General features: G+C 29.1%; 2 protein-coding genes across 4 annotated transcripts; both read right to left on the reverse strand.

Moving 5' to 3' along the window:
- Window positions 1-670: 670 nt before the first annotated feature.
- On the reverse strand, window positions 671-17171 carry LOC122859523. 2 transcript variants are annotated; one of them, XM_044163157.1, is made up of 2 exons: window positions 17062-17171; window positions 671-2459 (listed from the first exon to the last, which is right to left on the reverse strand). In XM_044163157.1, the coding sequence occupies exon 2, from the start codon at window positions 2429-2431 to the stop codon at window positions 1697-1699; it is 735 nt and encodes a 244-aa protein (XP_044019092.1). In that variant the 5' UTR covers window positions 2432-2459; window positions 17062-17171; the 3' UTR covers window positions 671-1696. The 2 variants fall into 2 exon arrangements, with proteins under 2 accessions (XP_044019092.1, XP_044019091.1); XM_044163156.1 differs by lacking the exon at window positions 17062-17171 and adding an exon at window positions 3587-3714.
- Window positions 17172-19965: 2794 nt separating this feature from the next.
- Window positions 19966-21932, reverse strand: LOC122859508 (UDP-N-acetylglucosamine transporter). Of its 2 annotated transcripts, none has more exons than XM_044163132.1 (5): window positions 21802-21932; window positions 21395-21480; window positions 21160-21282; window positions 20859-21073; window positions 19966-20709 (listed from the first exon to the last, which is right to left on the reverse strand). In XM_044163132.1, the coding sequence occupies exons 2-5, from the start codon at window positions 21411-21413 to the stop codon at window positions 20059-20061; spliced, it is 1008 nt and encodes a 335-aa protein (XP_044019067.1). In that variant the 5' UTR covers window positions 21414-21480; window positions 21802-21932; the 3' UTR covers window positions 19966-20058. The 2 variants fall into 2 exon arrangements, with proteins under 2 accessions (XP_044019067.1, XP_044019066.1); XM_044163131.1 differs by having other exon boundaries at window positions 21699-21925.
- Window positions 21933-24073: the final 2141 nt, after the last annotated feature.

The following is a 24073-nucleotide window of genomic DNA, read 5'->3' on the forward strand; positions in this document are numbered from 1 at the left end:
TTTCTTTTCACAAGAACTATTTTTATTTTTTATCAGTTTTTTAATTTTTTTTAATTTTCCACCAGTTGTTTTACGTTTTTTAACACAATTTTTTTTTATTTACACAACCCATACCGAATCTTGATTTGATTTTCATTGTTCCAGTTACAAGTGCAGCTGCAGCTCTTTCACCTAGACTTGAATCCTTGGCAAAAATTCGTTTTGCAGCTTCACGCGCTAAAATATCGTCAGCTAGGTTTCTAGCTTTAATATCTTTCTGATTTTTTGAGTATGCGATATCGTGATTTTTACAAGCTTCGTCTAGAGGATTTATTCCTAGATCTCTTCTTGCCAAACGTTTCTCTAGCTTAGTTCCAGGTCCACAAAAAGAATATCCAGGTAGATGTAATTCGATAGGTAGTTTATTAATAATTTTATTTAATATTCCTTTTCCAAAACGTTTTTTATTTTTCTTATTATTTTTATTATTTGTATGCTCTATCATGGTTGATGATTGACTGATTTTTTCCATATAAAACAGTTGACTTTATACTTTTTTAATTAGTGTTGATCAAGATGGAGTACGAGAAGCAAGCTCTCAAATTACCAGTGATAAACTTTGATATAATAACAGCAAAAAGTGGTGAGGGTTTAATTCAGAAAAGACATGGAGACTTATTGCCAAATACGATACGTTGGTTTGATATTTTCCAATATATTATCAACATTGTGTGCCAGTTCTTCAAGCTCTTTTATAAACCATTCAATACAATTTTTATCTCGTTTTAGTTTAAATTTAGAGAGCGTATTATCATAAGAACATTTAATATAGTATGCTACACTGTTTGCAATATGTTTTTGTTGAATTGTTTTTTTCAACGAATTATTGGAATTATCTGTTACTTTTTCCAATATACTTTTCAGATCAGCATATACTACATAAGGCACTCGAAGCTGATATTTGTAATTTTTAAACTTTAAAATATTGTTTTTTTCTGTTGGCATCTCCATTGCATATTGATTCTTTTCTCTACATGCAGGATTCTAAGAATCGATTGATTTTTGAGAATGGAAATATGATAAACAACGATCACATATAAATTTTTTGCCATTATATGCTGAAACTTGTGCACTAATTAACCTAGATAAATTTTTAATGTAAGCAAAGTGATGGTTTGAGAATTCACCAAATTTTCTTTTATTTGTAATATTATTAAAATCATATTCATCATAATCTTCATCACTTTCTTCTTCTTCATCATCATCTTCATCTGCTGATTCATCTTGGAATCCATCAACTTTTTTCTCAGGCTTTTCAATAATTGAAAGATGAATTGTTGGATGATTTGATGCATCATTATTACCCAAATAATATGGAACAATCCTTTCTTGACGTCTCTTTTTTTTTTTTCTTATTTGTACCATTTGAATCATCAACGCTATCGCCTTCTTCATCATTGGATTCATCATCTAAATCATCAGTGTTATCAATGCCATATACATTTATTTTCAAATTGTTATTTTTTTCAAATTGTTTTATTTTACACCAACTCATTGGAAATGTTATTCCATCCAGATTTAAATCATCCATGTATCTCTCATATGATGTGACTCTGTTTGGATGTGGAACCTTGTGCGTGGCAGCTAGCACACTCCAAATAAAGAAATAATTATCTTTATAATTTATAACGTTTACAACTGATTTTGTTTTTATAATCTAATCAGGCATTTCAATAAAAGTTGATGAACCACCACGTAAAGGTACATACTCGTTTATATTTATTTCTAAATGTAGAGTTTCATGGAAGGTCCAACCTGAACCACGCATTTCTTTCTCTTCCAGATCAGCTTTAAGTATCTCAAAGTTATTTGATAAAATATCATCAAGATTTGATGATTGCAATATTTCCATACATCCAAAACTAAAATATTTTGTCTCAATTTCTATTTCTTCTTGTTTAACAATTTGAAAATTACAAACCAAAATTGTATTAAGTTTAATAGCGCTCTTTTTGGTTAATTCATTTTTTAAACGATCAATCAACATCATTTTTGCATCTTCAAGAAATAAATCTAAATTTTTATGTAATATATTAATAATCATTCCAGTTTTCATTTGGTTTTTAAAAGCACTTTCTAAGTCACTCCATTGGATTCTTGCATCAATAGCATCAGCATGGTTTTGGTGTATTGTAGACTCATCAACCATACCGCCTTTTTTCTGGAAATGCTCTAATTTACATTTCCAAGTAGTCAACAATGCAACTGTTGCACCAGTCATTTTCTTTCTAGATCCTGTGAGGCCACCTAATGATCTATTGTAACGTTTTATGTAATCTCGAATTTCGCAAATGTTCTTTACAATCCCCAAAGCATTCGGATTTTCTTTAAGCTGAGCATATGCTTGAGAGAATTTATTTTTCAGGTGAATCTGGTCTGGGAGTTGATCCATTTTTAATATTATTTAACAAAAGATTTATCTGTAAAGAAAAAAACATAAAAGATAAAAATATTAAAAAATTATTTATTTTGTTTCAGGGATGTTGGAAAGAGAGACTGGTGCTGCAAGGGTCCTGCCAGACGTTCCATGTCCTCTAGATGACCCCATCCATGACTCCGATGGTGAGGGACCATAGGATGAAAAAGGGGAAAAGAAACATATTTTTTTTTTTGTTTTTTCATAATTGTAATAATAATAATAATAATTTTTTTTTTAATAAAAAAAAATAATTGTAAAAAATATATTTAATTGTGTGTTTTTTTTTCTTTCTCCCTTTCTTTTTAAAATTTAATTTATTTTTCCCATTTTTGTATTTTTTTTTTTTTTGTTTGTGCTACATAATCGTTTTCTGTTTTTTTATTTGTTTATTGTTTATTTATTTATTTATTTATTTATTTGTTGAATTATTTATAGCTTCTTTAGGTTAGTTTTTTTTGTTTATGACACATATTTGTTTTCTGTTTTTTTATTTGTTTATTGTTTATTTATTTATTCATTTATTTTTTTTATTGAATTATTTATAGCTTCTCGAGGTTTGGGAATTAAGGGTCAAAAATAAGAAGATTTTTTTTGAATTTTCCTGTTTTAAATATTTAAATATATCATTTTATTTAACAATAATTATATAATTAAAATTCAAAAGCAAACCTTTCTCATCAATAATTGCTTTGTTAAATACAATGGCTGAGCGTACAACCATTCTCGCTCTCTTTCCTTTTCGTAGGCACTCATTTTTCTTCTATAATTTAACTCCATTGATATTTTTTTTTTTTTTTCTTTAAATTTGCAACTTCACTCACGAAACGATGAAAACGAAGAGAAAAAAAAAAATGAAAATGAAAATGAAAAAAATATTTCGCAAATCAGCAAACCTTGCGGTGGGAATTGATATTAATTTTCACATGAAAGCAATACGTATGAGAAAAATAAAAATAATATAAACATTTTTCATAATTAAACAATTTGCATTAAAACTCTATGTTTAAAAGTTCATGAAAAATTATATTATATATTTAGAAAAAAATTTTATCAACTATTTAATTGTTAAATAAATAAATAAACAATTCTTCTTTTCAGCAAATTTTCGAATTTTCCAGTATCACTCACCTTCTACTTCCAACATCCAATAAGATTGAGCCGTGGTCTTGGGGATAGCGCGCTCGATTTTAAATCCGAAGTCCGTGAGTTCAAATCTCCTTCGAAACACTTTTTTTTTTTTCTCACAAATTTAAAAAAAAAAAAATAATAAAAATGGTCGAAATTCGAAAAGACTCCCCACTCATATTCCCCACTCATATTCCCCTCTCTTATTCCCCTCTCTTATTCCCCTCTCTCATTCTCTTCTCTTTCTTTCTACCCCAAATTTATTTAAATACCACCCACCCATCCCACCCACAATCTCGCGGTTTTCCGTGGTCCAGAACTCTTATAAGTACACTACTATCTTTATAGTTTTACCGGCTTAATTTTTTCTTCAGCTACATCTTCTCCTTAGCTAGATTTTTTCCTTAGCTACATTTTTTACTTAGCTACTTAATCTTTTACTTAGTTTTAATTATAACTAAACACACTATATCTACATAATTTTACCAGCTTAATTTTTCCCTCAGCTACATCTTTTCCTTAGCTAAATTTTCCCTCAGCTATATTTTTTACTTAGTCTCAATATAGCCAAACAAACAATACCTACATATTTTTACCAGTCGTTCGGAATATATTAAAAAATTTTATTAAAACTTCTTTTTCTACTTCATGTGTTTTATCAATCGTTATTATACAATTAGGAACAAAAATCGATATATATAAATTCTAAAATCATTGATTATTGAAAATTATTGAACAACAATAATTGTATGAAAATAGAAAAAACTGAAATAAAAACAAACAATATTTTTATAAATGAATGAAAAAAAATGTTGTTAACGAAATCGTTTCCCGTTGAAAATTGAAAATTTTCAAAACTCCGGCGAATGCGGGTTTTTTAATTACGGAACCATATTTATCATTATTATTATTATACATAATTTATTTTTTCTTTAAATATTTATTTGAATATCAATATTGTCCACAAAAATAACAATGATAACATTTCAACCTAACCTCAATATAACATGTATATGTATATTTTTAACTATATACATATATACACGGTGTTTCGTAAATGGCGCACACAGTGTATATGGTGAAATAGAGTATAAAATTTTAAACCGAAAATGTTTTTAGAGCTAAGCTCTAGGACTCTTCGTTTACAAGTTATTAATTTTTCAAGTCCTCCAATCAGAACACAGCGTTGTACATTATTATTATTATGTGTTTCAAAAAAACACGTGTTTAATTAGTGTGAGTGAAGATATTGACGATGAACAAATAGTATGTTATTTGTTATTTAATGAACACTGTAGACGGTAGATGTAGCTACGGAATATTTATGATACTGCATACGTCTGTCATAATTATTGAGGTTAATAGTTATGTACCTACCGCTGCATGCGGAATATTCACTATAAATATAAGTTTAGTAAGAGTTGATATCGTATGCGGTAGGTATTGAACTTTAAAAAACGATGCATTGTTTTTTAATAAAACCGCATACGATATTTATAAATTTTAGAAATTCAATTATAACCGTATGCGGTATACATAGATCAATGATTATTATTGACATTGCATGCGGCATATGAGTTTGAATTGATACCGCATGCGAATCGACATTGTATGCGGTATTCATGTCATTAGTTTCAGAAATTAAACAATAGCCGCATGCGGTGTATTTACGTCGAGTGTCAATCTAAAAGTGATATGGCTTCATACCGCATACGTACGGTAAGGTTCAATACCTACCGCATACGATATCAACTCTTACTAAACTTATATTTATAGTATATATTCCGCATGCAGAGATCATCGTTTCTCAGGTTTAATACTCATACTTACCGCATACTGGTGGCGACAATGACAGCTGAAATTTCTTTTCGAGAAAGGACAGTTTCGATATCTCGAATACTTTTCGAGATATTGAGGGCCCAAGATATCGAATTTTTTTTTTTTGTTATTTTTTTTATAAATAAATGGTATATAAAAAACTTAACTTTAAGATCGATTTCAGTAGTATTTTTTATGAGGAATAATATGGATTAAACAGCAATATCGTACCTTTAATATTTTTCGAGATATTAAGCTTTCAAGGTGAAAAATATCGAAATTTTCTACTAATTTTTTATTATTTTGCTATTTTTCACTATAAATAAATTTAAAAAAAAATAAATTTATTAATGATTTCAGTAGTAATTTTTACGAGGAAAACAATGGTGATAATAGAAATTCATTATCTCTAATCGTTTTTGGAATATAAATTATTGAAAATTCAAAACATCGATATATTTATAAAATAACGAAATGTCACCAGAAAAAACTAGATTTCATAGTTATATTTGGACTTGGATACAGGAAAATGATGAGTCGCTATATTTTTTACGTAGCTACATCTTTTTCTTTAGCTAGATATTTTGCTTAGCTATATATTTTACTTAGCTGAATATTTCACGTAGTCTCAATTATAGCCAAACAAACAATACCTACATAATTTTACCAGGTGAATTTTTTACTTAGCTACATCTTTTACTTAGCTACATCTTTTCCTTAGCTAAATATTCCAATTAGCTAAATATTCCAATTAGCTATATATTTAACTTAGCTATATATTTAACTTAGCTACATCTTTTCCTTAGCTACATCTTTTCCTTAGCTACATCTTTTCCTTAGCTAAATATTCCAATTAGCTATATATTTAACTTAGCTATATATTTAACTTAGCTACATATTCCAATTAGCTGCATCTTTCCAATCAGCTAAATATTTTACTTAGCTACATCTTTCACGTAGTCTCAATTTTAGCCACACACACAATACCTACATAATTTTGCCAGCTTCATTTTTCACTTAGCTATATATTTAACTTAGCTACATCTTTTCCTTAGCTATATATTTAACTTAAGTCCAAATATAACTATGAAAGCTAGTTTTTTCTGGTGACAACTCGTTAGTTTATAAATCTATCGATATTTTGAATTTTCAATAATTTATATTTCAAAAACGATTAGAGATAATGAATTTCTATTATCACCATTGTTTTCCTCGTAAAAAATACTACTAAAATCATTCATAATTTATTTTTTTTTCAATTTATTTATAGTGAAAAATATCAAAATAATAAAAAATTAGTAAAAAATTTCGATATTTTTCACCTTGAAAGCTAAATATCTCGAAAAATATTGAAGATACGATATTGTTGTTTATTCCATATTATTTCTCGTGAAAAATACTACCAAAAACGATCTTGAAAGTAATTTTTTTATATACCATTTATTTATAAAAAAAATGACAAAAAAAAAAATTTCGATATCTTGGGCCCTCGATATTTTGAAAAGTATACGAGATATCGAAATTCTGTTGCGGCCGATATTTTTCTCTCGAAAAGACCTTCTAATTTCAGTCATAACATTTTGTCGCCACGGATATCGTAATCTTGCCACCGCATACGATACTAAGTTGACGTATATTATTGGTCACTAAGCACCAGATGCGTTTCAATTAATACTGCATACAAGTTGGTTTTGTATGCAGTATTAATGGAGCCCTTGCCTTAATAGAAATTTATCGGTAAAATTGACCTAATATCGAGATAACGTGTTTAACCTAAAAATTTTTCCCTCTGCTTATACATGTTATCTCGATATCAAGTCAGGCTCGACGTCAATTCGACAAAGCATTTCTATGCTAGGGTAGATACAATAAAATATCTGCACAATAATATTTATTAACCTAAATAATTATGACAGACGTATGCGGTATCATAAATATTCCGTAGCTACATCTACCGTCGACATTGTTCATTAAATAACAAATAACATACTATTTGTTCATCGTCAATATCTTCACTCACACTAATTAAACACGTGTTTTTTTTGACACACATAATAATAATAATGCCCAACGCTGTGTTTTGATTGGAAGACTTGAAAAATTAATAACTTGAAAACGAAGAGTCCTAGAGCTTAGCTCTAAAAACATTTTCGGTTTAAAATTTTATGCTCTATCTCACCGTATACACTGTGTGCGCCATTTACGGAACACCGTGTATATATTTGTTGTTTCTTCTCTAGCTGTAATTTAATTTCTAAAAAAATTTAAAAAAGTTAACAGTTATCTTATTTTTCTACTTAGATCAAAAACTTTTTCTATTTTTATTTTTTTAAATTTTATTCTTACTATTTAAATAAAAGATCGATGAAAAGAAATACCGACTTACCGATCGAAATATATTTTTTGATTGGCGCATGCGTACAAACTTTTTATTTAGAAAAAATTGTTGTAAATAATAAGTTGGTAATTGTTTGGACACCCGATAACTTTTGAATAAATAAACGCAAAAAAATTATGTTGCATTCAAAAAATTCTTTATAAAAATTGCCACAGCCAAGGATATGATAGAAATTCCAAGTCCAACTTTTTGAAGGCCCTTCATTCATTACAAAGTTCACGATGACACCTATTATTATAAACAATTGCCTTACAACTGAAAATGGGTGGTTTTGATATTTTTAAATATAGCTTTGGCTGTAGAGATTTTGATGAGGAAATTTTTAAGACCAAATAGAACTCTGTGAGATAATTTTTAAAAAAGTTATGAAGTGTCTAAAAAAACACAAATTCTGATATTCTGTTAATTAACAAATTTCTAGCAACAATAAAAAAAAAAAAATCGTAATCTTCTAGAGTTTTAAAAAATAACCATCCTGGCAAAAAATTCCATCCATGATTTGTTCTTAGTTTTCTTAATATTTCGATTTTAAAATTTTTTCATTATCTATTTTTATCAACAATTAATTAACTAATTGTTACGTACTGGTATTTTAATATTTAAAAATAATTAATTAATAAATAATATTTGGTAAATTCAAGGGATATAGAACAATATCGAGTAGCACATAAATTTTTTCTTTTTATTTTTAATAATTATATTTCACTTTTAGCATCATGGACATTTTTTATTTAAATATTATTTACCTTTTCAATATAATTTTTCATTTTAAATTTTATTTTCTCAAGCCGCAGTTGCATTTTTAAATCAGCAACTCGGTATTTAACATCCGTGGAATTTATTAATTATTTAGAATAATATCTCAGCAACAATTAAATGCTGACTATCATGAGAACCATCAATTTTGATTGGTCAAAGATGTTACCACCTAAGATCATCCCTACTTTTTAATTTAATTTTTATGGGAATTATTATTTATAATTTTTAAGGAGCTTCACTCTTGCGACAACTTTCGTTCTATTCAAATCATTGAAACTAAATTAAAAATTCAAAATTAAGATTAAAATTAAATCAATTACATCTGATAAAAATTAAATAAAATCAATTGAACTTTTACGTTTCAAATAAATAACATTTTTCGAGTGAATTTAAACTAATTAATTCTTGTGATAAATTATTATTTCCTGTGTTATTTAACCTTCCCTAATCCTATATAAAAATTATTGACTGTGACATTTCTCCGGGGTGTTGTTTTCTGTGCTTCGAGTTTAATTTACCATTTGGATTATTCGAGACTACAAACATCAACAGGCGACCATCCAGATTGACACGCTCTCAACAATTGTTTAGGATTATTCTTACATCAAGGTACATCTACAATCATACACATTCCCTCCTAACCCGTTACCCTGTAGGGAATAACAAAATAAGAGGATTTTTAATTTTAACGTGAAATACCAAGTTGATTTATTTTAATTATTCTATGATTATTTGGTTATTTAATGTTGATTTTACATATTCTTTCTTTTTCTTGTTATTTCATAGTTAAATTTTAATTTTTCAACTTGGTACGTAACATAATAATCCATTTTTTTTCTTTTATATCCTTGGCTGTAGATCTTTTCAATATCTTTAATTTAAACCTATTTCAAACTCTCTATCTTAAATAGTTTAGAAGATATGAACATTATTTATTTTTTGAGAGTGATTTCAATACGTAAGGCCCCACCTCCGTAAAATTTGTTTAAATGTGTACTTATTATTATTTCGATTAATCACAACAACACGCCGAAGATGTTTACACATAATAAACCCACGAGTCTAGATGGCTCACAAAATTTTTTTTTTTTTTTTTCAATAATGTGATAATTTAAATAACTATTTTATTGATCAAGCAAATTATAACCACAGTAAAGAAACTTTTACGCATACACGCATCCCTTTTTTGTCAAAAAACAGTGTTAAAATTTAAATTGTTAGTTGTTTATACCTTCCATAACTTTTGAACAAATAAACATAAAAAAATTTTGTAAAGCCCGAAAAATTCCTGATTAAATTTCTGAAAACCACACTCTCTTCTAAAAAATCGTTAAAAGCAATCCTTCATGGCTATTTTTTTATTAGAACATACCAGACACTACTTATTATTAAAAACAACTGTTGATAACTAATTAACGCGAATTCGGAGCGTTTTTTATCAAGACACTGTGGCTCTCAGTATTTAGAAGACCAACAGTTTGAGAGCAAATGGAAGTATATAAGTTAATTTTTTAAAAAGTTATACGAGTTATGAAAAAACAGAAATTTTGTTTTTTCGTTAATTAATAAATTTCTAACAATAGCAAAAAAAAAACTATCTCTTAATTATATAGATTTTACAATTTTAAATGTTTAGGCAAATAATCGCATCCACGATTTGTCTTTAGTTTTCTTAATATTTGCTGTTTAAAATTTTTGAAAATTCTTCTTTTGTTGATAGCTAATAAATAAATAATTATAATAATTTATCTCGTATACCCGATTATAGCATTTTTCGCAACTTTTAATTTGGTTCTAATACGAACTTTTTATCTATATTATTTTAGGAGATATGACCATTTGATTAAATTTATATAGTGAATTTAATACTATAGGCTTCGCCTACGCAAAAAATAAAAAAATTTCAAGTTCAATAAGTTACATGTATCACACGGAGAGAAATCAGCAGCATATATTACTGCACTGGTATCGTAAAAATCATAGCTGACCCTGGTGAAAATAATTTTGACAAAATTTGCCAAAATTAGTGAAAATTTCCAATTTTTGGCAAACATTGGCAAATTTTGACAAAATTCAACTAATTTTGGCAAATTTTGTCAATTTTAATAAATTTTTTCTTTTGATAAATTTTTAAAGCATTTGACAAAATTTGTCAAAATTTGTCTAATGTTGACAAATTTTGTCAATTTTTTTCTGTCAAATTTTGTCAATTAAAATAATTTCTATTTTTGATAAATTTTGTCAACTTTTGGCAATATTTGTCAAATTTTGTCAATTGTAATAATTTATTTTTCTTTGAAAAATTTTGAATACATTTGATAAAATTCGTCAAAATTAGACAAAATTTGTCAAATTTTCTCGAACTTTGCCAAATTTTTTTCAAACCGTTAATTTAGAAGAAACTATAAAAATTTGATAATTTTTTAAAATTTATCTATAAACCTTAATTTCTTTAGCTAAATTAATTTTTTAAAAATGAATAAGTAAGCCACATCCTTCCCTTAGCCATTTTTTTTACAGCTTATAATTTGTTTAAATAAATAAAAAGCTATTAACAAATGGCTAAAGAAAGGATGTGGCTTGCCAGTTAAATTTTTTAGCTAAATTGATTCTTCAAAAATTAATTGGTAAGCAACATCCTTTCCTTAGCCATTTTTTCTATAGCTTTCAATTTCCCTGGTAGAAATAATTTATCCGGATTTTTTCCGGATTTCTCCGAATTTTCTACGCAATTCACAATTGAGACTACCGGAGATATTAATCCGGAATTTATTCGGATTTTCTCCGGATTTTTTTGGAAGAAAATTCGGTTTTTATATTTCGTATGTAAACTCTTATTTCTGGTTCTTTTATTGATTTTTCTATTTTTTGTTGGTTTTAAGCAAAATTCCGGAAAAAATCCGGAGATATTATGAAAATAGTCTGGAGATTACTCTGTAAATATCTCTGGAAGTCTCAATTACGTCGAAATCCGGAGAGATTTTTTCCACCAGGGTTGTTTAAATAGATAAAAGGCTATTGACAATTAATTGGTAAGCAACATCTATTTCTTAGCCATTTTTCCTATAGCTTTTAATTTGTTTGAATAAATAAAAAGCTATATTGTCAAGTTGCTAAGAAAAGAATGTAGCTCGCTAATTATTTTCTTTAGCCAAATTAATTCTTCAAAAATTAATTGGTAAGCAACTTCCTTCCTTAGCCATTTTTCTCATAGCTTTCAGTTTGTTTAAATAATTATTAATTTAACAACTTAAAAGCTATAACAAAAAAGCCTAACGAAAGGATTTCGCTTACCAATTTATTTTTGATGAATTAATTTAGACAAAGAAATTAACTACTGTAAAAAATTTTTCTATTGTTTGTGTAATTTTGATGAATAATTATTGAATAATTAAAAGAAAACAAGTGAATAAATAACATATAATCAAAATAAATGAATTGTTATGATTATCTACTTGAAACATAAATTTATAGGTGGAGGGGGTAAAATTTTGGAGTGGGAGGAAAATGTCCTGATTTGGCTTTTTCGAGATATGGTAACCCTAATTAAGAGGTTAGGGAGCGAGCTGTCAAACAGATTTCAGACACAAAACACAAGACCTCCAATAGCGGTAATTTATGAAAACTTACCACTAAAATCAAAAACAAATCAATAGCAAAACAAGAGCGAAACAAGAACAAAAAAAAATCATGAAAATTAATAAATTAATCCTTTTGTTGATAAGTGTATGTCATTTTATCATATTTATCATTATTATTTAGTCATTTTAACCAAAAGAAAATATATATATATATTATATATATATATATAAAGTACACTAATTTCAAATATGAATAGCAATAGAAGCGAAGAAAACTACAAAATTAATAAATAAACTTATTGATAAACTATTTTATTAATTTTTATGATTTTTTTTTTGTTCTTGTTTCGCTCTTGTTTTGCTATTGGAACGTTCTGGTTTTGTTCATGTTTTGCTCTTGTTTTGCTATGGATTGGATACTGCGCAGACTAGGTGTACTTTTAGTGGTAAGTTTTCATAAATTACCGCTATTGGAGGTCTTGTGTTTTGTGTCTGAAAATATCTGTTTGACAGCTCGCTCCCTAACCTCTTAATTCTATGTTTTTGAATCGTATAAATTATCAATAATGAAAGATAATTTACGTTAAATTAATGTGTCTAAACTGTCAATAGAATATTCTAATATTTTATTATGGTATTTAATGGTTCATATTATAATTAGGGGTTCCGTAATATTAATTTTAATTTGCTCTTGGATAGCTATTGATTCGTTCTTGTAAAAGCGCCGAAATCATTCTATAATAGCTAATGAATTGCTCTTGTGTGTCCGCCAGGGCAGGTCATGATTTTTGGGTTTGTGGCCCACACTGATCCACACGTATTTAGTTCTTTTGAACCTCAAAAATTACATTTAAAAAAAAAAACAAAAAAATGAATTTTATCATGGTACATAGTCACAAACTTTCTTGCATTATTTTAATGTTAACATATGCCATGTTTAAATTGGTGGTGGCTGATAAGTTTACATTAAAGATATGATATGTTAACATCAAACATACGTATTTTAATAGTTCACATGCGTATGTTAACTATTAAGATACGTAAACCGAGATATCTTAACAATTAAGATACCATACATATTTTAACGGTTAAGATACGTATGTTTAATGTTAAAATACGTTATACGTATCTAAACTATTAAGGTTGTTTTTAAATCGCATGACCGGGCGACGTTTTGGGTTCACAAGGGTACCTACAAACGCATATTAAATAAAAAAATTATAGCACCCCCTCATGCCTAAATTTTTTTCACTTTACAGCACCCGTATTCAAGCTGCGTGAACCTGGCACCCCACTTTATCGTAGAGACTTGTAGTATGGCTCATTTTGAAGGTCTTAATTTGTAGTAATTTGTAGTGAAAAGGGTTTAATTTGTAGTTCAAAAATTGAGGGTGAAAAAAGGGTTAAAAGGTACTTTCTTCAAAAATTGACTTAGATAGAGTGCCAAAACGTTCGTTGGAATTTGTAGTAATTTGTAGTAAAAAGAGTGTAGTTCAAAAATTAGGTGTGAAAAAGGGTTAAAATGTACTTTCGCAGAAAATTGAAAAAATAGTAATGAAGAGGTCAAATAGCTTTCTTAGAATTTGTAGTAAAGTGAACTTTTAAGTTAGAAAATAATAAAAATATTTTTTTGGAATTGAACTTTTTTGTTGACAACCAGAAAAAAATTACGAGTAAAATAAATGGAGAAAAAATCGTGAAAAATATGAATATATTTTTACTAAACCAGTTTCCCAAAAAAACAAAGTCAAAAAAGTGGAAAAAAAAATTTTTTTTTTACTCTAAAATATTGAATACTAAATATTTTTTTTATTTATTGACCAAAAAACAAACTAAAATATTGGATAGATAGGAAAACATCCTAGCTAATTTGTAGTGAAGAAATTAGAATTTGTAGTTGAACCATTTGTCCGGAAAAATTAATTCTCTCATATAATATCTTAAAAAATTATTGCGTAACTTTTTTATTTATTGACCAAAATTCAAACTAAAATATTAAATAGATAGGGAAACATCCTAGCTAATTTGTAGTGAAGAATTTAGAATTTGTAGTTGAACCATTTGTCCGGAAAAATTAATTCTCTCATATAATACCTTAAGAAATTATTGCGTAACTTTTTTATTTATTGACCAAAATTCAAACTAAAATATTGAATAGATAGGGAAACATCCAAGCTAATTTGTAGTGAAGGAATTAGAATTTGTAGTTGAACCATTTGAGAAAAAAGTTACGCAATATTTTATTAAGGGAATATGTCAGAAAAATAATTTTTCCGGACAAATGGTACAACTAAAAATTCTAATTCCTCCACTACAAATTAGCTAGGATGTTTCCCTATCTATTCAGAGATTTAGTTTCAATTTTAGTCAATAAATAAAAAAGTTACGCAATAATTTATTAAAGTATTATATGAGAGAATTAATTTTTCCGGACAAATGGTTCAACTACAAACTCTAATTTCTTCACTACAAATTAGCTAGGATGTTTCCCTATCTACTCAATATTTTAGTTTGAATTTTGGTCAATAAATAAGAAATTTACGCAATAATTTATGAAGGTATTATATGAGAGAATTAATTTTTCCGGACAAATAGTTCAACTACAAATTCTAATTTCTTCACTACAAATTAGCTAGGATGTTTCCCTATCTACTCAATATTTTAGTTTGAATTTTGGTCAATAAATAAAAAAGTTACGCAATATTTTATTAAGGGAATATGTCAGAGAATTAATTTTTCCGGACAAATGGTTCAACTACAAATTCTAATTTCTTCACTACAAAATAGCTAGGATGTTTCCCTCTCTACTCAATATTTTAGTTTGAATTTTGGTCAATAAATAAGAAAGTTACGCAATAATTTATGAAGGTATTATATGAGAGAATTAATTTTTCCGGACAAATGGTTCAACTACAAATTCTAATTTCTTTACTACAAAATAGCTAGGATGTTTCCCTCTCTACTCAATATTTTAGTTTGAATTTTGGTCAATAAATAAGAAAGTTACGCAATAATTTATGAAGGTATTATATGAGAGAATTAATTTTTCCGGACAAATGGTTCAACTACAAATTCTAATTTCTTCACTACAAATTAGCTAGGATGTTTCCCTATCTATTTAATATTTTAGTTTAAATTTTAGTCAATAAATAAGAAAGTTACGCAATAATTTATGAAGGTATTATATGAGAGAATTAATTTTTCCGGACAAATGGTTCAACTACAAATTCTAAATTCTTCACTACAAATTAGCTAGGATGTTTCCCTATCTATTTAATATTTTAGTTTGAATTTTGGTCAATAAATAAAAAAGTTACGCAATAATTTTTTAAGATATTATATGAGAGAATTAATTTTTCCGGACAAATGGTTCAACTACAAATTCTAATTTCTTCACTACAAATTAGCTAGGATGTTTTCCTATCTATCCAATATTTTAGTTTGTTTTTTGGTCAATAAATAAAAAAAATATTTAGTATTCAATATTTTGGAGTAAAAAAAAAATTTTTTTTTCCACTTTTTTGACTTTGTTTTTTTGGGAAACTGGTTTAGTAAAAATATATTCATATTTTTCACGATTTTTTCTCCATTTATTTTACTCGTAATTTTTTTCTGGTTGTCAACAAAAAAGTTATGCAATTTTATCATGATTATTGCTCCAAAAAAAAAAATATTTTTTTTGTGTCTATTGCTTATTTTTACTTAAAATTAAAATTTGTTCACTACAAATTACTACAAATTCTAAGAAAGCTATTTGACCTCTTCATTACTATTTTTCTTCAATTTTCTGCGAAAGTACATTTTAACCCTTTTTTCACACCTAATTTTTGAACTACAAATTAAACTCTTTTTACTACAAATTACTACAAATTCCAACGAACGTTTTGGCCCTACTCTCATCGCTCTAAGTCAATTTTTGAAGAAAGTACCTTTTAACCCTTTTTTCACCCTCAATTTTTGAACTACAAATTAAACCCTTTTTACTACAAATTACTACAAATTACGACCTTCAAAATGAGCCATACTACAAGTCTCTACGATAAAGTGGGGTGCCAGGTTCACGCAGCTCCGTATTTAGTAGTCCCAAGAAGACTAGAAAGAAGGCGAGTCAACTCCCTGTAGTGGGGGATAGGCCAAATGGGACAAAATCATGAAGACTAGAGACCATGGAGTTTTCCTCCATGGTTCCGTGGCTATCCAGTCCGTACGAACTTCAAAATGGCGACGAAAAAAATGAAAATCCTAATAATGTTAAAAGTTACTATGATACATCACTATAGCCAGAGAGAAGGCCAGAGATTTATAAAAATTTAAAATATTAAGTATTACTATTTTTTTAGGTTTAAGTTGGCAAAGTTTCTAATTAGTTAATTCAAATCTGTCAAATAAATTGGCTAATGTCAAATTTGATCAGATTGTTTTTAAATAAAAAAAATCAGATCTACCACAACAAATGATCAAAAGATTTCCAAACTCCGCCATTTTGAAGTTCGTACGGACTGGATAGCCACGGAACGCACCCCATATACACCTCCATGCTCCAAGCTGACTGCCAAACTCCCCACCACTCTATTATTCTCGCGCGACTCTGTAATCCCCATACCGCTCAGCCCCCGCATTACTCGACAATTTAAATTTTATAATTTAATTTTTAATAATTTTTTTAACCACTTTAACAATTATTTTTTTGGCAGCAAATTTTTTTTTATATTTCAAATACATTGAAAAAAAATAACCTAGCTCGGCTGCCATTTATAACGTGTTTTAAAATTCGTGTTTTTTTCAATTTTCAAAAATAAATATCTCGGCCGGATGGTAATTCATAAGGCAGCCATTTTAAAATTAAGTTAATACAATAAAATTAAAAGTACTCGATAGAAAATTATGTGTGGAAGAGTTGTTCAAATTTTCACCTGGCTTACCTGTGGACGGCAGGACATTAAAACGGAAGCCAATAGATGCAACGTGTTCTGGGTCTCAAGGACTACCATTGAACGTATATTTGTAATATATGGTTCTGTTCAGGTTTTTTGCAACACACCTACGGACTATAAATTCCATGGGGCAAGCGTTCCAAAACCATGAAGACTAGAGGTCTCTAGTCTTCATGTCCAAATTTCCAAAACCGTCGTTCGGTTCGGTATTTCAAGACGGCGGATTTCAGTGTTTTATTTGCCATTTTTCTTATCGCAATAATAAATTAATCACTTAATATTGATAAGGAAAAAAAATAACAGACTCATATTATTTCTTTTTGTTTACTAAAAAAAAACATCAACTGTCACTATTATAGAAAAGCAGTGTTGGGTAAATGGTCGATTTTTGAGGTTTCATACACTTACAGTAAGATACTGTAAGATACTGTAAGAAACTGTAAGATACCTCTGACGCCATTTTGAACATTCTTATTGACTGTCGACTCGACAATTAGTTCTTATTGCTCGATATATATTGGTACATGTAATTTATTTGTTATATAATATATATAATATCAAGGAAAACTAGTTTGAAGGAATTAATGTTGCTTGAAACATAATTTTTTGGCAACATTAATTTCTTAGCTCCATCCTTTCCTTAGCTACTGCTTTTCCTCGGACATTTTCTATTTATTAAATAAATAATATACATGTCATTTTATTTTTAAAAGATGGAAATGTCCAAGAAAAAGCAGTAGCTAAGGAAAAGATGTAGCTAAGGAATTAATGTTGCTTAAAAAAGAATTTCTTTGGCAACTGTAATTTCTTAGCTCCATCTTTTCCTTAGCTACTATTTTTCCTTGGGATTTTTATTTATTTAAAAAATAAAATGCATGTAATTCTATTTATTAAATAAATTAAAATGTCCAAGGAAAAGCAGTAGCTAAGAAAAAGATGTAGCTAAGAAATTAATGTTGCCAAAAAATTATGTTTCAAGGAATTAATGTTGCTTTAATTTCAAATAACTAATTTTTTAAATAAATAAAAATCCCAAGGAAAAATAGTAGCTAAGGAAAAGATGGAGCTAAGGAATTACAGTTGCCAAAGAAATTCTTTTTTAAGCAACATTAATTCCTTAGCTACACTTTTTCCTTAGCTACTGCTTGTTTTTGGAATTTTTATTTATTTAATAAATGAATTACATGTATTTATCAAATAAAAAAAAATTGTAGCACGAAGGTTCCACTTTTATTCGTAGAAGGCGCTGGGAACGCAATGTAAGATACCTCGATGTATGAAACCGATGATGTAAGATACGGTATCTTACATGTGTAAGATACCAAGGTATCTTACCTACCCGACACTGTAGAAAAGTAATCGGGGTCTAAAATTTACTGTTGTAATATACGGGCGCTTCAAACTCGAAATATTAGTTCGAGACTTCGAGCAGTGTTGGGTAGGTATGATACCGGTGTATCATACAGCAGTATCATACATCTCCATTATCATACGCCATGTATCAGACATTAAAAGCGCCTCTCTATTTTACTTTTTAAACTATTTTACTGACGCCATTTTGCCTAATCCACCATTGTACACATATTTTGCGCCCAAAAGCAATATGTCAACATAATATGTAATTTCATGAATTTATTAATATTTATTGGACACAATCAACGACTAATGATTGTATATATTTTATTTAAATAATCCAAAAATTATTATAAAAAAATGAGATAATACACATGATATGTGGGGTAGGAGGGTTTTGACAGGTTCTAAGGAACATCATGGAATGCCAGGCAATGCCAGGAAAAAGTTCCATTAGCTTGCAAAAAAAAAAAAAATAAATACAGTTATTACGAGATTATAATCACACAGATAATTTAACATTACTCAATATCACAAATATATTTTCCCTGTTGTTTTCTATGAGGAACGTATTATATTGATCTGGGAAACCTATTTGCCAAGTTGACATCTTTTTCCATATTGGCATACTTTAATATATTCAAGACGAACTCATTAGCTGATTTTTTGAAAGTAGTCATGTTAGCTGTGTTCGATGGTCGTCTCGGCTCAGCAGCACCCGTATTCACGGGGCAAAATTGTTCTCATTAGGGTTTTTTTTTTCCGCTGATGGCGCTTGACAAAATTTTTTTTATATAGATTTCACATAGAAAAGCTTCACAAACGCCACCATCGGAAAAAAAACGCCCTAATGAGAACATCCTCTGAATACGGGTGCCGTTCCGTCTCACTTACGGCTCACTTATGGCGCTAGCGACGTACGGTTGTTTGAAGAACTACAAAGGCACAAAATCTCAATACAGGTGCTTATCTATATCATCACTGTATCAATGCTTCAATAAATATTGTTTATTTACAGTGATGATATAGATAAGCACCTGTATTGAGATTTTGTGCCTTTGTAGTTCTTCAAACAACCGTACGTCGCTAGCGCCATAAGTGAGCCGTAAGTGAGACGGAACTGAGCCGAGACGACCATCGAACACAGCTAATATTAACTGTTCAATTATTTTCTCATATAATGTTTTAATTCTCATAAAATTTTTCATACACGTTGATGAATTTATTTATTATTTATCGTTGTCGAAAAAACAGTTTGACAGCTGTGTACAGTGGTGTGAGTGATTTTAATAGATCATTTACTTCATTTTATAAAAAAAGAGGGCACTTTCAACTATCATACACTTTATGTAGTATCATACGTATGATACGTATCATACGTATGATTGTATGATACCCCGAAAATCGTCGAATTACCCAACACTGACTTCGAGTATGCTGTTGCGCCTGTTGGCAAACAACCTTAACGATAACGAGGTGACACGACAAGAATAATCATTTAGGATAAATAAATAAAAAGTAATAAATAGCGATAAATAATTAAAAATTTGAAAACAATATTGTATTGAAAAATAATACATTCAACCACATATTCAGTAATTATTATCTTAATTTTGATATTTTCTTTTCAGCTTATATTTTTTCCAAGCTTGCAGGTCGTTTATCTGATTGCGGTCGTTTTGGCTGATAACTGTACATGAATATTGAGCAAATAACAAGAAGTGCACCGAATGCAAATTGTATCGTTAAATGGAAATTAAACAAATAAATTGATGCAATACAAGAAATGATAATTGCAAGTGACGTTGCAAAACCTTTAAGAATATTATCTGCATGTTTTACAACTAATGCAACAATTAATCCACCACCAGCTTGCAATACAACTAAGTAACTAACAAACAAATCGTATCCATAAAAAAAACCATTTTCACTTATACCATCACTATCTTTAACATAACAACTTATTAGGCCAAATGGTATCGATAATAAACTTAACTGTACATTTCGCATCCAAACAGATATATTGGACTGCTTTAATATTTTTTCAAAATAAATACCAGCAAAGCCTGATAAAAAACAGGCACAAAGCGCTGCTGAAAAACCAACTAATCGATTTTGCTTATTGTCTGATACCTTTTTCAGAGGATCACTATCTACCAATTGAACAAGCACAACGCCAATCAACAGTAGAACTAATGATGCCCATTGAGTTTTGAGTAATGTTTTTCGTAATATTACAACAGCAAATAAAGCGGTCGTGAGAATTTTCAGTTGATATGTTACCTGGAATGAAAATAAAAATAAAACAAGAAAAAAGTGATTAAGAATTTAAATAAAAAAAAAGTATTCTAATGTTTGATTGTTGAGCAATTTTTTTTTTCAAGTACATTACCAACATTTTTTTTCTTGTGTTTTTAATAAGCTGGAAATACCTGATAAGTCGCTGCATCCAAATTTGAAGACGATGTGTACAAAAGATTATTTTGAATAATATAAACAACTGATGGAACACAAACTTTTGCTGTATCGCCTGGATTTTGTATTATAGTAACATGAAGAGTCGTTATAAATTTTGATAATGATTTAGTTTCAAGATAAACAATAATCAAACACGTCACACATTTAACCACTTCACTCATGAAAACAGCTGTAGAGAAAAATATAACATTGTTGCTTTTTCAAGTTTATATTAATATAGTGTATATAATTTTTTTGGGAATTTATTATATTTACCAGTCGTTACATGAAACTTGGGGCCTGGTCTTGATGTGGCATAACACATACTTAAACCCAACAAAGCATTTTGAATAGTTAGTGTTATTAAACTAACATATTTCAACATTTGAGCATTTTGATCTGCAATGATGAAATGAATAATTGTTATAGTTAAATACTTATACAGTAGTTTTAATAATAGCTAAGATAATGAACAACAGAAATAGAGCCATAAATAATCGATTATACTTACTATGCTGAGACGAAATCATGTTGTTAGTGATTAATGGATCTTAGCTGTGGTAAAAATTTTTGTTATCCAATTTGAATGACATATTCCTAAAATAAAAAAGTTTCAATTAAAAAATGCCGATATTCATAGATCAACATAATACTTGTTGATATTTATAAGGCTATTTAAAAGACAAAGTAAAATTATTTTGATCGTGTTATAAATAAATTTTGAATACAAATAGTTATTTAGTATTGTAAAAGATTTTCGATACAAGTTATTAATAGAAAATAGATAAATAATACTTGATGATCAAAGCAATTACATATGATTCAAATTTTGTTTCAAGTTATTTTTGCATAGTGTCAAAAATTGCAGAGCTTTATTTTTTAAGTTGGACGAATTATTAAGGAACAATTCTATAGTACCTCCGTCGACTTTCTCCCAGCTGTAAAAGATTGACTTTACAACTTTACAAGTGTTGCAACTCGGCAGTTGGCATCAAGAAGACAAGAAGACTAGAAATCATGGAGGTCTACAAGGAGGGTAATCTCTCGAATTCTACTGAAGCTCACAGTATGGAGCAAGTCAGTACATTTTTTTGCCGGTGATGACGCTAGTGGGACGAGTGCCTAAAGTCACATGGGGTGCATTCCTTTAATAAAAAATTTTTTTTCGTTTTGCAATTTCGCCCTGTAATACCGGACAAAATTTTATAGGAAAAAGCTGTTTCTTGTAGTGGCAGTACTGGCACATGACATTATTTTTTTGGCTTCCAATTATTAGATGGATAACTGTTCAATGTTTATATCAAACTGAAATAAATAGAAAATTGACTTGTTGTGATTGTTTGTTATTGTCACATAGCTCATACCACACATTATCGTAAACTGTAAAGCCTGGAATATTGCATAGAGAAATTTATCACTTTTGTCGTTTTTTCTGTTTCTAGTTTTTAGTCGGTATCACAGGGCGAAATTGCAAAACGAAAAAAAATTTTTTATTAAAGGAATGCACCCCTTGTTGTTTTCGTTTACATTTTTTTTTTTTTTTTGTGTAGCTCAGTTAGAGTATTCCTTAGCTTCATCTTTTTCTTAGACACTGCTTGTCCTTGGTGTTTTTTTTATTGAAATAAATTGTTTTAATTTTATTTGTTAAATAAATGATGTATTATGTACAAGAAGACTAGAAATACAGGAGGACGAACTTGCCTCAAAAAACCGTATCGTTATGTGGTCGCCGCATGATTGAGGGGCGCTAGTAGTACTCCGGTAACGTGCGCGACTTGTATCGCTTTTTTTTACAATGCGCACAATACAAACATACTTTGACAAACACAAGAAGACTAGAAATACAGCACCCGTATTCAGAGGATGTTCTCATTAGGGCTTTTTTTCCGATGGCGGCGCTTGTGAACTTTTTATATAGATTTTACATAGAAAAGCTTCACAAGCGCCACCATCAAGCACTAATAAAATCCTAATGGCCTCTGAAGATGCAGGACTTACTCCCTATCTCGCCTGTATATAAAAACCGTTCCGCTATGTGATCGCCGCATAATTGAGGGGCGCTAGTAGTACCACGGTAACGTGCGCGACTTGTATCGCTTTTTTTTTACAATGCGCACAATACAAACATACTCTGACAAACACTAATAGAGCATTATACACATGATGTTTGTCAGAGTATGTTTTACCGTATTGCGCATTATGCACTTGATAAAAAGTCGCGCACGTTACAGCGCGCCCACTCAACCTCTTGGCGGCGATCTATAACACAACTTTTTTGGTAAGTTCGTCCTCCTGTATTTCTAGTCTTCTTGGGGCTCACGACAAGCAACATTTCGCTTGTAAACATGGCCGCTGTTCCTACGGACCTACTGGGCATGCGCGAATCCGTGATTTCAGTATGAGCTGTGCTATTGTCACGGTTCAAAAAATAAATAAATATAACCTTATTAAAATCTCACTATTGATGTTTTGATTAAATTTTGGAGTATTTTTTAAATTCTTTTTTAATTGAACACTTTTGCTCAAGGTTTTGTTTATATATTTTTTTGTGTAATGTGGTGTCATGCCCAAATGTTTTTATAATTATTTGGTTTTGGCAAAAAAAAGCCCTAAATTAAAAAAAATTTGCCCTGTGAGCTTGAGTCAGTATGGCTCTAATCGCTCCAATTATTCACAATAGACATACATATGTCATAACACTCATAACTCATAAGGTGTGTTCGTTTACTTTTCACACCGAGCGTATGCACGGAGCGTATGCAAGGAAGCGCTAGCGTTTTGCGGTCATTTGAAGAAACTGTAGTAACTAAAATTTACTATTTATTTATTGCTATTCGTTTTTTCCAGTTCTTTCGCTCTCGTTCATTATTATTAATTGGTAATTTGTTCTTGCGTCTGAGAAAAAATTATTAAATTAACAAAATAAACACAATGACTGAAAATAACGAATGTTTTAATAAATTTTAGTTACTAAAGTTTCTTCAAATGACCGCAAAACTCTAGCGCTTCCTTGCATACGCTCCGTGCATACGCTCGGTGTGAATAGTGAACTAACACACCTATAAAGTCATAATCATATACATACATATGATCGATGTGAACTCCAACGTAACACAGAAAAAATGAGCTCTCTAGTCATGAATTAATAATTAGTCATGAAAAAGTTTGACAAGAAGTTTTTCAAGCGCCG

The sequence above is a fragment of the Aphidius gifuensis genome, linkage group LG6, assembly GCF_014905175.1.
Source record: "Aphidius gifuensis isolate YNYX2018 linkage group LG6, ASM1490517v1, whole genome shotgun sequence".
Lineage (NCBI taxonomy): Eukaryota > Metazoa > Arthropoda > Insecta > Hymenoptera > Braconidae > Aphidius > Aphidius gifuensis.

Excerpts from the sequence above, each read along its gene's own strand:
- LOC122859523 (XM_044163157.1), bottom strand. The coding sequence starts at position 2,431 with ATGGATCAACTCCCAGACCAGATTCACCTGAAAAATAAATTCTCTCAA.
- LOC122859508 (XM_044163132.1), bottom strand. Across the intron at positions 21,074-21,159 it reads CAAGTTTCATGTAACGACTG|CTGTTTTCATGAGTGAAGTG; the intron begins GTAAATATAATA and ends TTTTCTCTACAG. Across the intron at positions 20,710-20,858 it reads TGGATGCAGCGACTTATCAG|GTAACATATCAACTGAAAAT; the intron begins GTATTTCCAGCT and ends TTTTCATTCCAG.